At 34.0% G+C, this 18,689-nt stretch overlaps 1 protein-coding gene across 1 annotated transcript in view; it reads left to right on the forward strand.

Annotated features, from left to right (window-relative positions):
* LOC143192436 (uncharacterized) overlaps positions 1 to 18,689 on the forward strand; it is a 55,441-nt gene that overhangs the window by 35,867 nt on the left and 885 nt on the right. The window contains exons 21-31 of the mRNA XM_076397786.1: positions 443 to 566; positions 629 to 776; positions 5,769 to 5,956; positions 7,911 to 8,102; positions 9,602 to 9,847; positions 13,056 to 13,325; positions 13,955 to 14,176; positions 15,834 to 15,954; positions 16,731 to 17,001; positions 17,220 to 17,322; positions 17,383 to 17,507. Of these exons, the coding sequence (XP_076253901.1) occupies positions 443 to 566; positions 629 to 776; positions 5,769 to 5,956; positions 7,911 to 8,102; positions 9,602 to 9,847; positions 13,056 to 13,325; positions 13,955 to 14,176; positions 15,834 to 15,954; positions 16,731 to 17,001; positions 17,220 to 17,322; positions 17,383 to 17,507 (2,010 nt within the window). The remainder of the gene's footprint in view (positions 1 to 442; positions 567 to 628; positions 777 to 5,768; positions 5,957 to 7,910; positions 8,103 to 9,601; positions 9,848 to 13,055; positions 13,326 to 13,954; positions 14,177 to 15,833; positions 15,955 to 16,730; positions 17,002 to 17,219; positions 17,323 to 17,382; positions 17,508 to 18,689) is intronic.

The following is an 18,689-nucleotide window of genomic DNA, read 5'->3' on the forward strand; positions in this document are numbered from 1 at the left end:
TAAATTATATTTAATAACATTTTTGTGCAATTATTTTATTTTGATTAGAATTTTGTTGTATGTCAAAGCTAAACTGAACTAAAACTCAGAGTAGATGCGGCAACATTGTGACGTTTTGACGTCACAAATTTAGATGACGTAAGTACAAAATAACTTTGAATAGACTATATATGTCAGGTGTTCATCGTACTTTGTCCAGCCTCTGTATGTATCTTGACTTCATATAGTTTAAGAAAATATAAGGAAACCCTAAAATCATAGTTCATTCTTGCACAATCTAAGCATCATTTAAATCAATAAAAAAAAGGTCAGCATAAATCTTAATACTTATTTGAAATACTGACTTCATTAAATAAACCAACAATTCTTTAAAACTGTTTACAGGCGTAAATTCGATATCAGTTACTAACCTAAAATGAAATAATTAAAATATTGTTTGTAGATGAGCGTATGCGAAATTGAAAATGGAGGATGTTCTCATTTTTGTGAAGATCTAATAGGGAAACCTTTCTGCTCTTGTCCTGAAAATTTTACGTTAAGTGAGAATAAAAAAACCTGCGTACTAGGTATAACATTATAAGTATATATGATCAAGTCGAGTTAAAAGCAAATAACCATTGCGTTACAGAAGACCCATGTGCAACATCTAATGGTGGATGCTCACATTACTGTAAGAACGAGAACAGCATCCCCAAATGTTATTGCCCAGAACATTTCGATCTAGTCAACGAAAGAAACTGCGTACAAGTCAATTTATGTTTAATAAATAACGGCGGGTATGTATTGCTTATTGACAGAGACATTTTTGAAATCATACGTATTCACCAGAATACATGAATAGTAATAGCGTGTCAATTGAAAAGTCCCCGGCTTGATACATAGATAGCTTTTTTAGTTAGCCCTAACCCTCAAAAGATGCGTGTATAAATTTGACAGCTGTCGGAAAATTAGTTCTTGAATTCATAGAATAAAGAAACCTAGAAACGCATCTCCTATGTTAAAATTGGTTCTAAGTTACGCTCGGAATGCCCGCTTACGCATGCGCCGTATGACAGTTAGTTACGGCAGGAAATTTAAAAATATTTAGCGGGAATTTTAAAAATTTGAGCTGGAAATTTAAAAATGTACAGTCAAAAATTTTAGCGGGAAATTAAAAAAATTTTTACTGATATATTACAATTACATCAATTTTCCTTGACCATAAAGACATTGATATAATCACAGAGATATTTCCACTACCCAAAACACGTAATCCACTGATGTTATCTTCTCTCTAATATTTAAAACAAACCTAAAACAAACATTAAAATAAGATAATATAACTATAATGTTACAACTGCAGTTCGGCCTATACAGTCAAGTTTCTGAACTAACAACCAAAATTAGAGGTTACTACTCCAGCAACAAAAAGGAACCTTATTAAGTATCTGCATTAATGTTCTTCTAGAAGGCAAGCAGAATATCTTCGATAACAGTTTATATCCTCTGCCACTGCATTTCAATAATGGTTCTGTTGTATTATGTTTTAGAGTCAACTAAATTAACAACCTACCTAAATTGAGGTATATTTTATCAAATATGACAACTGCAGTTCGGTCTATACAGTCAAGTTTCTGAACTAACGGCCAAAATTAGAGGTTACTACTCCAGCAACAAAAAGGAACCTTATAAAGTATCTGCATTAATGTTCTTCTAGAAGGCAAGCAGAATATCTTCGATAACAGTTTGTATCCTCTGCCACTGCATTTCAATAATGGTTCTGTTGTATTATGTTTTAGAATCAACTAAATTAACAACCTACCTAAATTGAGGTATATTTTATCAAATATGACAACTGCAGTTCGGTCTATACAGTCAAGTTTCTGAACTAACGGCCAAAATTAGAGGTTACTACTCCAGCAACAAAAAGGAACCTTATAAAGTATCTGCATTAATGTTCTTCTAGAAGGCAAGCAGAATATCTTCGATAACAGTTTATATCCTCTGCCACTGCATTTCAATAATGGTTCTGTTGTATTATGTTTTAGAATCAACTAAATTAACAACCTACCTAAATTGAGGTATATTTTATCAAATATGACAACTGCAGTTCGGTCTATACAGTCAAGTTTCTGAACTAACGGCCAAAATTAGAGGTTACTACTCCAGCAACAAAAAGGAACCTTATAAAGTATCTGCATTAATGTTCTTCTAGAAGGCAAGCAGAATATCTTCGATAACAGTTTATATCCTCTGCCACTGCATTTCAATAATAGTTCTGTTGTATTATGTTTTAGAATTAACTAAATTAACAACCTACCTAAATTGAGGTATATTTTATCAAATATGACAACTGCAGTTCGGTCTATACAGTCAAGTTTCTGAACTAACGGCCAAAATTAGAGGTTACTACTCCAGCAACAATATCTTCGATAACACTTTATATCCTCTGCCACTGCATTTCAATAAGGATAAAGCCATTAGTTTTTCATCCAACCTGAAACGAAACTGATGGGACAGGCTGTAAATGAACATATAAATTTCAAGTTAGAATATCCATGCTCTAATAATAAACATAAGTTTCTTATTATATACTTACTTCTGGTTGGGTAGAAGAATCTCCTATATATCTATCAGCCTCAAAAAACTTATGTGATTTAATATTGCCATTGGAGGCATATGTTTCTTGTTTTGTAGTAAAGGTAAAGAATCTCAATAAATATTGCTTAATTACTTCAATGCAATAAATCATTATTATTTAACAAAATACTTACCATTTAAATTACTAGTAGGATTTACATCTTGTTTCATCAATGACTTTCCACATTTTTGTCTATAGTCTTCATGTTCAAAATGATTACAAACTTTCCTGGACCTACATAGAGGAGATATAAGTCATAAGAGATCCCCTTAAGGTTTTCTTCTTATTACACTAACAAATTAAAATACACAGAATAATCCAAAGTAATTGTCAAATATATATAAAGAGAGATACCGAAAAACTTGACGTAAATAAACAATACAAATTATATCACCTAAAATGGCCCTTAACTGCTTAGGTTAGAATTATTAATACCCAGGTGGAACGAGAGAGAAACACACATATAGCTGTTACATTTTTCATTTACATTTGGCCGCGTAACGGGGATTCCGAAAAGCTTAAACGTGGGACCCGATTTTTCCATATAACTTTCACTTCTAAATTTCTTTATTCTATGTGCGAATTATAGCATTTCGAGTGAAGCAACGTTTGTTATTGTGAAAACAATGGATAAAAAGAATTTCGCATGTTGATAAAATATTGCTTTTTGAGGGGGAAAAATACAGTTCAAGCAAAAACTTGGCTTGATGCCAAGTTTCCGGACATTCCCCAAGAAAATCAACCATCAAGGATTGGTATGCTAAGTTTAGACTTGGTGAAATGAGCACCGAAGATGGTGAACGCAGAGGACGCCCAAAAGAGGTTGTTACCGATAAAAACATTTAAAAAATCCACAAAATGATTTTGAATAACCGTAAATTGAAATTGAATGAAATTGCAGATACTCTAAAGATATCAACTGAATGCGTACATCATATCATTCACAAGTATTTGGGTATGAGAAAGCTCTGTGCAAAGTGGGTGCCGCGCGAGCTCACTTTTGACTAAAACAACGACGAGTTGATGATTCGGAGCAGTGTTGAGTGTTGAGCGAGCTTTTGCGTCTATATGTGACAATGGATGAAACATGGCTACATTATTTGACTCCGAAGTCCAATCGACAGTCATCCGAGTGGACTAAACACGATGAAGCCGCTCCAAAACGCAACAGTCGGCTGGCAAGGTTATGGCGTCTGTATTTTGGGATGCGCTTGAAAAAGGAAGGGCCATCAACAGCGACTATTACATAGCAGTATTGAACCGGTTGAAAGACGAAATCGCCGAAAAACGGCGGCATTTAAAGAAAAATAAAGTGCTGCTTCACCAAGATAATGCACCGTGACACAAGTCAGTGAAAACGATGGCAAAAATGCATGAATTGGTCTTCGAATTGCTTCCTCAACCACCGTATTCTCTAGATCTGGCCCCCAGCGACTATTTCCTATTCTCAGTTCTCAAAATAATGCTCGCTGGAAAGAAATTTTCCTCGAATGAAGAGGTGATGGCCGAAATTGAGGCCTATTTTGAAGCAAAGGACAAATCGTACTACAAAAACGGTATAGAAGAGTTGGAGGGTCGCTATAATCAATGTATCACCCTTGAAGGGAATTATGATGAATAAAAAAAACTAATTTTGCCAAAAAAATGTGTTTTACTATGATAGGCCGGGGACTTTTCAATTGACCTGTTAATACATAACAAATAATGTATTATTATACTAACACACATTCTAATTCACATTATTTATAGTCAAAATACTTGTATCCAAAGAAGAATCGAAGAATTAGTAATTAATAGTGAATTTAATATTTAAATAAATATAATTACAAATTTTGATATGCTTTTTAATAATATCTTTTACATAGACATTAAATTTTAACCAACGTCTTAAATAATCTACTGGCGAGACTCGATATAGCAGACGTGTCGGTAATTACTTTCCGGTTTTTCAGATTTTCCTAGCCTTCCATTTCATAAATATGTAATATTATAATTTCATATATCGTTTTATTCTACTGAGATAAAACCTCAGAACTACACAAGTTACGTGCCACCTCAACCACAGTGCAATGATATTTTGTGGAAAATGTCGAGTTTTCTGCCTGAAAACATGCCTTTGCGGCACGTGCTTTTTTATTCAATCAAAAGAATAAAGCTGCTGAAAGTCATCATCAGGAAACTTACGGTGAGCATGCTCCAACCATAACAACACGTAAAACTTAGTATCGACTGTTCAAATACGGCGATTTCAACGTTCAAAACAGAGAACATCCTGGTAGGCCGAAAACATCTGAATATGTTGAACTGCAAAAGTTATTGGATGAAGAACCCACACAAACTCAAAAACAATTGACAGAAAAGCTGAATGTGATCCGAGTCGCAATTTATGAAGAATTACGAGCGATGGGAAAGACGGATGCCCGATGAATTTAAAGAGACGCAATTAGAAAATCGAAAAATCGTCAGCGAAATACTGCTGCAAGGATATGAAGGGAAGTAATTTCTGCATCGACCAGTAACATATGATAAACATGGATTTATTTCGAAAATCTCAAACGAAAAAAAATCATGGTTACCACCTGGCGAGGCCGGTCCACTATGTCTATGGTCTATGTCTGCGGATCCAGGTTGATGTCCTATATTATGAACTGTTGAAATCCGAAAAAACAACAGTTTTCAATCAATTTACCTGTACATTGATCGAAAAAACGTCCACTATACGTTGAAAGACATGATAAAGTGATTTTTCAGCATGACCAAAAAATATTAAATTACTTGGACAGAAAATTTTACCGCACCTACCATACTCCAACCACCTTTTCCCGTCGCTAGGGCACGCACTTACACAGCAACGCTTCGGCTATTTCGAAGAACTTAAAAAATGGCTCAAATGATTTAGATCAAGGGAGAAACTGTTCTTTTACAATGGCATCCATAAATTTCTTGACAGATGGACAAAATGTATAGAATTAAATGGCCAATACTTTAAATAAATACATTTTATTACCCATTGTAAATAACGTCATTAGCGAAAATAACCTGGAAGAATCTATTTCCGACACACTTGGTACATCGATTTCTGTTAAATTTTGACATCATGCAATATTATTGTATATTTTGGGAAACTGTATTAATTAAAATTTTATAGATGTTCTCATGACTGCGAATTTGACACGAATGGTGTTAAATGCTACTGTCCTGAAGGATATAACTTGGAAGGCAAGACTTGTGTAATCGTTAACCCATGCGATGATAAAAATGGTGGGTGTTCACACTCCTGTACTGCAATCAACGGTCAAGTGGTATGCCAGTGTCCTCCTAATTTTGAACTTATTGGTAGGTGATTATTATCTGTCGTTATATTAGTTGTAGGAAAAAATATTGCGTTTCTATAATATTTCCACTAATAAGTTGTAATTGACTTTTAATGATGCTGCTAAATTTGTGCAGACAGTAGAGACCTATATTAGGGACATTTTCTCAAATATTTGGTTTAATTATATTAAGTAATTGTGTTTGGAATCAAGGTTTTGCATTTAAAACAATTATTTTTCTTAAAAGTGAAAATATTATAATACTTTAAATACACTATTGTAATACGTATCTATGAAACGTGAAAGGTTTATAAATGAAAATTTTCATTTTACTTTTTTCAAACAAATTTATTTAAAGGGAAAGAAGTGGCGACTTATTGGAACTACTCAACAAACAACACTATCTGCTCAATCGTGCTGTAATATAAACATCACCCTTATAGTGTATAAACTAGTCACATCACATCATCAGACACCGCACCGGTTTCTTAGAATATCCAGTATTAATCACGCTATATAACACCTCTATCTTAAGGAAACAAACAAATCCGACATATAAAGATACATTAGTTAGCTTAATCACTTGCTATGTCCCATAACCGATTTAATGTTTGAAGTGTGAAAGTTCGAACGCTTTATATAGGACCAAGCAAGAATCCAAGGGAAAAATTTAAGAATAGAAGGTTTCCACATAATGAACAGTAAGCTAAAATTGTTACTAAGCACAGTAGATCCAGCAACTAACCATGAAAAATATAAAATTGTATGGATATCATTACTCCAGTAAGAGTGAGTGATGCGAGGCTGCCTAGACATAACCGCATATTGACACGTAGAAAGAAATCTATTATAAGGAGGCTTAAGGAAGAGAGATAATGAAGGATGATTAGAGATAGTGCGGATTTCGCAATTTAAGGAAACACTAAATTCTATTAAATGAGTCGGTTAGAATTATGCAATGCAATACTTCTGGTTCGAAGCTATTACTAATAGCACTCAACTTACTCAAAGCAACTCTAGTTAATATGTATTAGGGGTGTCGGCCACCAAGTAAAATATCGATATATCGATACATCCATATATCGATTTCAATATTTTAAAAAATATTGATATATCGATATATCAGAACAAAAAAAAATCGATATTTTTTGCAATATATAATATATATAAAATATTTAAAATTAAGTTCGAATTTAATTAATATAGATAATAAATTTATTAAAAATAATTAAATGGTCTTTTATAACTTTTAAGAAATATATTTAATGTTTAAAAATATCGATATATCGATATTTTTTCGACAACCCTAATATGTATATCGTCAAAAAGACCACAGATTATTTAGGTTCCCTTATGATTTGAGCGTGGGAGTGTTGGCTACCAAAAGAAAATATCGATATATTTTATATAACCAGTATTAAAAATATCGATATTTATAAAAATATATATATATCGATGTTTTAATACTTATTTTAACTGATTTAAGAACCTTGAGAACAGAAAATGAGAAATATTGCAGATTTTCATGTCCAACATCATTGAAGTAATTGGCGGATGTTTTGGTGCAAGAATAGGACAACATTTTGTTAGAAATTAGTCTACAAATCTATTGCGCCAAGAATTACGGCTGTTTTAAACACAAATGGGGTTCATAGTCGCTATATAAACCACTAACAATGCAGTTGTGTAATATAACAGTTACTGAAAACGGCTTAAGTAGAATACAATTTGAAATTACGAATCGATGTACCTATTAAAACCACTTGTTAATATGTATACCGTCAAAAATACTATAGATTAATATTTTGAATAGGACTAGTTCCAAATGTTGTACAGTACCTAAATATAAAAAAACAATGTTCATATTTCAACCGGTTTTGTCATAAATTTAATTCGTATTTAAACGTTTCAAGATATGTTTTCCAAAATAATACTACGATATTTATCAGATCTTAACCAACTTCTTCTCCCGCTAGGTAAAACATGCTTTAAGAAGAACCCATGCGCCTTTAACAATGGCGGATGCTCACACGGATGCACTGATAACCACGGTAAAGTAAAATGTCTCTGCCCACCAGGTTATAAATTAGCTGGAAAGAAATGTTTAATGCACGATCCCTGTGAAAAGAACAATGGAGGCTGCTCACACTATTGTAGCAACGTAAATGGTAAACTTAATGATCAAAGAAGATATCAAAAAAACAGTAACAAACCCTTTTTCATTATAAGTTAGTAACGCTAGTTACTTAGTTTGAAGGTACAATACCCTTTAAACTTTCTTCATATAAGTAACAGGTCAATTCAAAAGTTGCCGGCCTGGTACATAGATGGCGCTACTAGAATTAAATCCATATGCTTTTTAATTAGTCCTAACCGTCAAAAAATGCGTGTATAAATTTGACAGCTGTTGGATCATTAGTTTGTGAATTTTAGCATTGAGTAAAGCAACTTTTGTTATTGTGAAAAAAAATGGATAAAAAGGAATTTCGCGTGTTGATAAAATATTGCTTTTTGAAGGGAAAAAGTACAGTTGGAGCAAAAACTTGGCTTGATGCCAAATTTCCGGACACTGCCACAGGAAAATCATCCATCAAGGATTGGAATGCTAAGTTTAGACGCGGTGAAATGAGCACCGAAGACGGTGAATGCAATGAATCCCCAGAAGAGGTTACAGAAGAAAACATTTTAAAAATCCACAAAATGATTTTGAATGACCGTAAATTGAAATTGAATCAAATAACATACACTCTAAAGATATCAACTGAATGTGTACATCATATCATGCACGAATAATTGGTAATGAGAAAGCTCTGTGCAAAGTGGGTGCCGCGCGAGCTCACTTTTGACCAAAAGCAACGACGAGTTGATGATTCGGAGCAGTGTTTGAAGATAATCAAATGTTATAAACCCGAGTTTCTGCGTCGATATGTGACAATGGATGAAACATGTCTCTATCATTTAACTCCGTTCCAATGCGTGGAAAAACGCAACAGTCGGCTGGCAAGGTTATGGCATCTGCATTTTGGGATGCGCATAAAATACTTTTCATTGACTACCTTGGAAAAGAAAGGACCATCAACTGCGACTGCTAAATCGCGTTATTGGACCGTTTGAAGGACGAAATCGCCGAAGAATGGCCGCATTTGAAGGAAAATAAAGTGCTGCTTCACCAAGACAATACACCGTGTCAAAATCCATAAATTGGGCTTCGAATTGCTTTCTCATCCACCGTGTTCTCTAGATCTGGCCCCCAGCGACCATTTCCTGTTCTCATATCTCAAAAGAATGCTCGCTGGGAAGAAATTTTCGTCGAAAGAAGAGGTGATCGCCGAAACTGAGGCTTATTTTGAAGCAAAGGACAAATCGTACTACAAAAATGATATCGAAAAGTTGGAGGGTCGCTATAATCAGTGTATCACCCTTGAAGGGAATTACGTTAAATAAAAAAAAATAATTTTACCAAAAAAATGTGTTTTACTATGGTAGGCCGGGGACTTTTCAATTGACATATTATTATATTTCTAACAATATTGGAAGATAACTAATGGAGGGCATACTTAATTTGAAATATGTACTGGTTCCAATAATATAGGCCATCCACACAAGTACAATTTACCCCTTGTTTTAAAAGTTTTCATTGGATAGTTTAACACGTATCATATTTAAGGAACCAAGGAATGCAGCTGCCCAACCGGATACATTCTGCGACCAAACAAGAAGTTATGCAAGGAAATCAACGAGTGCAGAATGAATCGTGGAGGATGTTCGCATGGTTGTCGAAACACGCCCGGATCCTATCAGTGCATATGCCCTCAAGGATTTCGACTTGAAAATGACAACAAAACCTGTCGGGATATCGATGAATGCGAAATCAACAATGGTGGCTGTGAATCGATCTGTAAAAATTATAAAGGTAAGAAGATTTCGAATTATATTTTTTAATATTGGAATAAACATTATATTACGTGAGTTAACACCAAATTAAAAGTTTTGAGCAAAACTGAACGTTAAGTTATTTTGTGGATATACTAGATGTGACTCAGTGAACTTCATATCACATACTTCTATCTTGCACATTTTCTCGGACAATAACAATAGCTACTTCGCCAATTATCGATGAATTAAGCCTCTTCTCTCGTTCTCAGTGTGTTCTCTAATTTGAACATTTTAACTAAATCGTTGCTCTGATGAAGAAACGTTGGTAGTTTTGGACAATAGTTCCCTTCACTATTGGACTGTAAACTCGTTGAACTTTAAATCTATCCTCTTCATTTCCAGTGACTCTTGAACGCAATTCTGACATAACAATACCACTTTAATCATTTTTTGTGTGCCGCTGGTCATCACACGCGAGGTAGCTTGTCGCATATCTGATTGACTTCTACCATAGAGTAATAGAGATGTAACTCAATAGGGGACTCTGGCGCAAAGTTTTGCTTTGCCCAACATCCAGAGGATGCCATAATTGGCCGTTCAAGTATTTTGATTGGTCAATTTAAATCTCCATTATAGGCACCTGTAAGAAAAATATTTTACTGTGAAGACATTTGATTGGCTCATTAGTAATGTTTGGCACGTAACATCCTTGACGTTATGTTTAATTGAGCAATGCAATTTAAATAAAAAACTGTTAAAATGTTTTTCTGAAATAAATTTATTAAATAAAATATAAATAAAAATATAATATAAAAATAAATATATCTATTTATCCCTTTCGTCTTTTTTCTTTTTCATATGAAAGCAAACTTTGAATCTTCCCCTCTTAAAATTCTTTCACATGTTTTACTCAAAAGTATATAGCGCAACTTGTTATTACTTTTAATATTTTATCTGAAAGATCATTATCGAATGTACAATTGAAGGGTTTTAAATTTACTTTTTTTTAGACATTTGACAAAAATGTTGTTATATTATCGACGTGGCAAAATCGCTGAATAAAATAAAAGAGATAGCTCAAAAACCTAGTGACAGTATTTTCATTTCATCCCCGGTTATTATCGAATGTAAATATTTAGAGCCATCATGTTCATCCTCTTCACAATTACCTAAAGGCCAATGAGATGAAAAAAAGTAACTTATATTCAGCGCTTCAAATGATTTCTAAAACATACTAGCCGAGGATGTATATTCCTGAATCCATGAGCTAGATCCAAAACAAACTATCTTGGTTAACTAGCCTTAAGCAAATATATTTATTTAAATAATTACACTTAATTTACTTTAATGAATTGAACTCCTCAAGGCAGTTATTAAATTGATGACACTTTAACAAATTTGTTCTTACTTGGGTAATAAATTTTACACAAAATTCCTCGTGTATTGAATATCGGTTAATATTAATGAACTAATAATTTAATCTCTAAACGCACTAATCCATATGTCACCCATACTGAAAATGCCGCTCAAATTAATAAACAACAAACGTACCACAGAAACGAAGTGAGCCAGTCAGATTCTGCCGGGGCTTACAGCGCAGCTATTAAAGCAAGTAATAAGTTAACAGTAGCGACATCTAGATGTTGGACGTCGCGAAACATTTCCCCAAAATTTCCAATGAAGTTAAATCTCTAGTTCTCTATGACTTCTACGACCTAAGTCAAACATTGTCAATAATAATGAAAGTGCAGGAAATGCTCGATCACTAAATTTGTGGCCAAATAATAACAAATGGGAAATATAATTACCAAAAATGCTTTGCCATAAACAGTCACTACATATTTCAACTCTATTCCTGGTAAATGTTGACTCAATCATAATTAGAATACATTTAGATTACAGTTAATACATAATTATATCATATGTAACATATATGTCATTTCCTTTTACTCAATTTTCATGTTATCGAATCGGTATACCTATTAAAAACACCTACATTTGTATGTAAGGATATTGGAATTGTATTACATACAATAAAATAAAATACATAAAATTGACCGGTAATTCTAATCAGTATTCACCATTTTTAATCAGTATAGGAATTTTCGGAACGCAGCCACAATTATTTGACAACATTTTGATAAATTTTATAAGAGTGAAACTATTGATGACAATGACAGTAACAATTTTTATGGGACAAAAAACTGTTATTTTTAGTATTTACGGACGCAATTATTCTCTATTTTCTCACCAAATAAACATTCCTTGGACTCTTCCAAATATATCAAAACTAAAATTAGCCAAACCGCTCTAATCGTTCTCGAATTTTAGACAGACCAACGAACAGTATTTAATTTTTGCATACACACCAAATATACCGGAAAGTTATTACCATTCTTTCCAGAAAAAAAAACTGCATAATTTTCAATAAAATGGAAAAATGTATTTATTCAAAGTATTGGCCATTTAATTCTATACATCTTACCCAATTTATGGTTGCCATCCAAAAAAACTATTTGTCTTTTGAGCAAAACCATTAATTGAGCCATTTTCTAACTTCTTCGAAATTGGCGACGTGCTGCTCTGCAAGCACGCATCCCATTAATGCAAAAAGTTAATAGTCGGACGAAGAAAGGTCTGAAGAGTACGGCGAGTGCGATATGTTCCATCCAAGTGATACTTTGACCGGTTTTGCTTTATGAGACAACGCGTTATCGTGCTGTAAAAACACTTAACTGTGTCTTCGGGCCCATTCTGAACGTTTTTCGATATATGCACGGTTCAAATTGATCATTTTTTATCGGTAACAATTATTATTAACTGTTTCACTAGATTTCAATAGTTCATAATACACCACGCCACTCTGGTCCCACCAAACAGAGAGCATTGTCTTGCGACCAAAATGATTTGGCCTTGGATCTCCCATCTTTTGGTTTTCCCCTATAGCTCGTAATCGGTCCCTAATCGTTTATTGGGCCACATTTAACGCTTGTGTCAATTTGTTTTCTCAGTTTGGGTTGGATCATCATCCAATAACTCTTGCAGTTTCTCATCTTCAAACTTTTTCGGTCTACCAGAACGTTCTTTGTCTTCACCACTTTTGCATATGTGTCAATAACATTGCACACCTAAACCTAGCGACATCTGTTAGAAAAACCGGTAATGACTTTCCGTTACATCTGGTAGATAACAGAAAATATGTTATATTTTAGGTTTGTATTGTTTATTATTATGTTATAATTTAGGAAGCTTTAGATGCGACTGTCCCTCTGGTTACACACTCCAAAAAGACAGACGGTCATGTACACGCGGAAATATCTACCAATGTCGCGTCCCCGAGACACCTGAAAATGGCATCATGCGTTGTCCTGGCTACAGATCCGACTACGGCCTAGTCGTTCCTTCCGGAACCAGATGCAACGTATGGTGTAATGAGGGATACACTTTAAGAGGCAACTGGGAGCGAGTCTGCAACGAGGCTGGTCAATGGGATAACTTGGAAACCGAATGTGTCCGTAAGTAATAATACGAGGGTCAGTATTTATATTTCGGGAATTGCCAACACTGTTGTCATGTGAGTCCATCTGACGGTTCCATCGTAACATTTGACATTTTTGACGATATACGTACTTAGAGCATTTTGTCGCACGGAAAACTGGTCATATTGCAACAGTGCCTCTACAGGATCGTAGAACAGTAAATTCAATTGGTACACAACCTTTTGTTTGCCAGAAGTCTTCAGTGAAATAAGGAAAACAAACAAGAGACGCCGGGTTGTTCTTCATCATCACAATACGAGCTCTCATACATCGGCGCAAACAAGAGACTATTTAGCACCCAATGACTTCTTTGTATTCCCATCCGTGAAGAATAAACTGCGTGGTCAACGATTTTCATCGCCCGAAGAAGCTACTGATGCGTTCAAAAATCATGTTTTGAAGATACCTCATTCGGATTGGAATAAATGCTTTGAAAATTGATTTAAGGGTATCGATCATCGTGGGGAGTACTTTAAAAAACAATATAAATATATTCGCAGCTTAACTCTTTGCTTTTTTTTCCTATTCCCGAAATATAAATAGTGACCCTCGTAAGTATAATTCAAGACATTTGCTTAAAATCCGTTTTTCTTGTAACATTTTAGCTATTGGTCAAAATTATTGCCCACCCTTACCCAACTTTAACACTGGAAGGTTCGTACCTAGAAACTGTTACTCAGGCAGGGCCCAACCTGGAGAACAATGTTCGATACAGTGCAGAAATGGTTACCAACCTATGACAAATTTACCACCAATAAGTTGCAGAGAAGATTATATCTGGTCAATGGAATTAACTCCAGATATTCTTGATCGACTATGTGTCAGAGGTAAAGGTCTCTAACCTTAAAGGGGATATTCTAGTCTAGGGGCATGCATTTTACATATTTTTTCAAGTGAAATAAAAAAAACAAACAATATTCAATATTTTTTAAGAATATATAAAAGAAACAAGTTTAAAAAACTAGAGATCCAAGAACTCGAAATTTAAAAAAAAAAAATATATATATATATATATGGCTGGCCATGCTAAATCGCCACTTCGCGAAATTAGTGTTCGTGGAAAAAGTCATTCAATAATTGAATTGTTGAACGCTCTGTGTGTGCTGTGGTCCCATCTTGCTGGACATGTGGTGTCCTCTAGTCCTTGTTCTTCCTTTTCAGGCACAAGCACAAATTTCGAATCATGTCTTGGTACCGTTCAGCAGTAACAGTCATTTTCAAAAAAATAGGGACCAATGATGTTTCCAGCATGAATACCACACCATAGAGTTGTTTTTAGTGGATGCAATGATGTTTCATAAATTGAGTATTATGTGTTTCCCAAAACCGACTGTTCTGTTTATTAACGTGGCTACTGAGAAGAAAATGGGCTTCATCGATCATTATTAAATTTATTTAAATTTATACGAAAAATCTTCAATTTCACCAGACAGGCTGAGGATTGCATTACTGTACTCATCTCGTTGATTAGGATCTCTCAGTAGCCATTTTGGACTAATTTACGAAACCAGTTTTCAAAATTCGCCTTAAACTGCGTGCAGAAATGTGTAACTGGGAACCACGTCTCTAAATTATGTTTCTGAAGACTCTGCAACCCTATCACGCACCAGAGCCACACTTTCAGAGCTGCAAGACGTTCATTGTGATAAAATTTAAAGTGAAAGAAAAACAAATATTGATCAACGTCTACCTTTCCTCAAAGCTCGCTTGAAATACATCAGTCTATTTCAACCAATAGTCATTCCTCAAGATGGTTTCGTTCTGTTTGAACTTCCAGTTTCACAATCTTCTATTTTTATTAATATTCACAATTTAATTTATGGTATGTTCATCTTGACCAGTTTCCTTTGAAGCAAACATTTAAAATAAGACTTGAATCATAATTGAATCTTTAATTTTAACATTTTTGGAGCTTACAAGAAAAGTTCAGCGAATTGTCACATAATAAAAATAAATTGTAGTAATGAAATTTTGAGATGAATATGGTGAAGCTACGAGTTACCTACCTGAAGTCATCTATAGCACATTTCTCAGCATTAACTCACAGTCAGACAAGCTCAAATTGATTTGTTATATTGATTTATTATTAAATTTGAATATTGTATTAACAAAAAACCTTTAAGCATCTTATATATTGCTTGCATATATTGGTGCTTGCATGTATTTTGATGTGTCCATGTTATGGAATAGACAAGGTGTAGTATATTACGAACTGCTAAAGCAAATGAAACAATTACAACATATGTCTACCAACGTCAATTGAATAAATGGTGGTGCAAAAAAAACAACAGTGAAAATTGAACAGTAAAAATTAATCAGAATACATAAAAACATGTAATATATAGCAAATACTATTATATTAATATTACAGAGAGTCATATATATTTATTGTATATATATTTATTGAGTTATATTGTTCAAAAGATGGAAATCCGTTCAAGGGCGGTTAATATTCAACGATTTTTTATGAGATACTGGTTTCAGATACAGTGGATGTGTCGATCAGATGTCCTAATGAAGGTTACATGGATTTCGTTTTACCTCCAGGTCAGCGAAACATGGTTGTTCGCTTCCCGCAGCCAGAGACAAATGTTGACTTCCAAAGGTATGAACAAAAACATGGCTTCTTTCTTAACATTGCTGCAACTTATTTTTGTTTTTCATATTCATCAAATAATTTGATCATAAGTGTCTTTTTCTTTCTACATTGTAAATATTACTTTGTTGAAATTTACTCGGGCATTTTTACATTTCATCCTAGCTAAAAAAATATAGAATGCTGTCTGATCAATCGGAACATATAACAGAATTAGTTTGTCATTGTTCATGTTGTCAAATTCTTCAAAATATAAGTATTTTGTTATATACTAAGTCAAATTTAATTTTGCGGCAACACTGTAATGTTCTGACGTCATACATTGTGAATGTTTTACGCATTAATTGTTTTATTGGACGGACTATACAATGGAAGCAAAAAATGCAACAGGACGCAGATTCAAGATCTAACCTTATAAAATCAAACCATCTAACCTTATAAAATAAAGTCAGTCATCAGGAAATTTTTTAAATCAATTTTTGTTTTAAAATCAAAACGTCTTTTTATTCTAGTCGCATACAGCCTATAAATTCACCTGGTTGTCAAACGTCTGCTGAATTCTTCAAAAAATCAGTAATAATTATTAAAGGTTCTAAACTGGCTAACACTGTAAACTAAAAGTCAAATTTGATACGGCAACACTGCGACCTGCTGATGTCATACATTTTGATGGCGTACCTTGGCTGATTTACTGGACGGGCTGGATAAACTATTAATTAACATCTAAGATTACTAAAATTAATATTTTTTAAAAATATTTTTATTATTAACATTTCTCTTTGTAGATATGTCTCTGCTCGACCAACTTGGGGAAAACGACTAGAAAACCTACTCTCAGTCGGAAAAACCGAAATTGTATTCACCGCCACCTATTCCAATCAATCATCTTCGTGCACGTTCACGGTTGAGGTTAAAGATCAAGAGAAGCCAACAGTATTGAATTGTCCACAGAATATCGAGAGACTATTGGAGAAGGGGCAATCTAGTCAGATGGTTTTCTGGAGAGAACCGGTCTTCGATGATAATGTAGAAGTCGCTCATGTTTATAAATCAAGAGTAAGTCTGATCACATATGTATAGTTTTGAAATGTTTAGGAGTAAAAACACACAATCAAATTTCTGGCTTTTGTCAAATCACCAGTGGCTTGATAGCGGTATGACGATTTCTTCCTGCAACCAATAGACGAGGTTAAGGGTTGTTTTGACTGAGATCGATTCAACGACAAGCTACCTTCTTTTCTTGATAAATATGTTATACTACTATATTTATTTAGGAGCCAGGAACCCAATTTGTCCATGGTTTACATCATATCAACTATGTAGCAACCGACACATCAGGAAATAGGGCGTTCTGTCATTTTACCGTAGACGTCAAAGGTACGTAAACACCTAATAAATGCATAAATGTTCGTTTATTTATACAGATCGTTATTATAGAAGGCGATTTAATAGCGACCAATTCCTTACAAAACATCCATCTGGAAAATTTGGCCAGAAAGAAGCCAGAAAATGGTGTTTATTATAAAGCTGTCTTGGTCTGCCCCAGCGGTGCTCAATATGAGGCAAGTATTTAGTTAAATTATGTACATATACAATAAAACAACATAATTTGCAATTAAATTTACTATATTTTCTTACTACGTTATCGACATCACCCAATTTCACAATAACTTGTTATTTATTGAAATAGTATTCATAGATTGATCCTAAATGTATAAAGACCAAAAAAATTAATATGACAATGCCATATATGTACCAGTTTTACAGTAACTACATAATTATCAAGAAAATGGAAAAAATTATTTACTCAATTTGATTCTGTATATCTTATCCGTCAGGCAATTTATGGGTGCCATTCCAATAAACGATTTGAGCAAAACCATTCATCGAGCCAGTTTTTAACTTATTCAAAATTGGCGAAATGCTGATCTGCAAGCGCATGTCCCATTGATACGAAAAGTTGATAGTCGGACGGGAAAAGATCTGGAAAGTACTGCGGGTCCGATAATATGTCCAATCCAAGTGCTTTCATCGCTACAGACAGCGCGTCATCGTGCTGTAAAATCACTTTACCTGGTCTTCAGGCGCATTTAAGACGTTTTTGAATCAGTGCATGGTTCAAATTGATTAAATATTTCCGGTAGCGATTACTATTACCAGTTTCACCAGGTTTCAACAGTTCATAATACCACTGTGGTCCCATCAAACACAGAGCATTGTCTAGCAACCAAAATGATTTAGCTTTTTGACCAGAACGATACAGTCGATCGATTAGCTAGTTAATAACCATGATTTTTTGCGCTTAAAACTTTCAAAATAAATCCACTTTTCATCACCCGTCATTATTCGATACAGTCGCTAATCGTGTCTGGAGCGATATTTAACGCTTCTGCCAATTGTTTTGAGTTTGCGTTGAGTCTTCATCCAATAACTCTTGCAGTTTCTTCAAACTTTTTCGGTCTACCAAAACGTTTTTTGTCTTACACATCGAAATCACAAATTTTGAATTTTTGAAACCACGCCTTATATGTTTTTAAGGTTAGAATATGCCAACCGTAAGTTTCTACTAGCAAACGATGACTTTTAGCGGCATTTTTTTTTGTTAAATGAAAAAAATAATACGTGCCGCAAATGCACATTTTTAGGCACGAAACTTAGCATTAGCACGACAAAGATGTAAAAATCTATTAAGGTGTTTCTTTCGCAAAATATAACATGTACAATTTTGCTATATATATGCTATG

This window comes from Rhynchophorus ferrugineus, unplaced genomic scaffold (genome assembly GCF_030347505.1).
Source record: "Rhynchophorus ferrugineus isolate W39M unplaced genomic scaffold, kcgeb_rfMv2 rfM3, whole genome shotgun sequence".
Classification (NCBI taxonomy): domain Eukaryota; kingdom Metazoa; phylum Arthropoda; class Insecta; order Coleoptera; family Curculionidae; genus Rhynchophorus; species Rhynchophorus ferrugineus.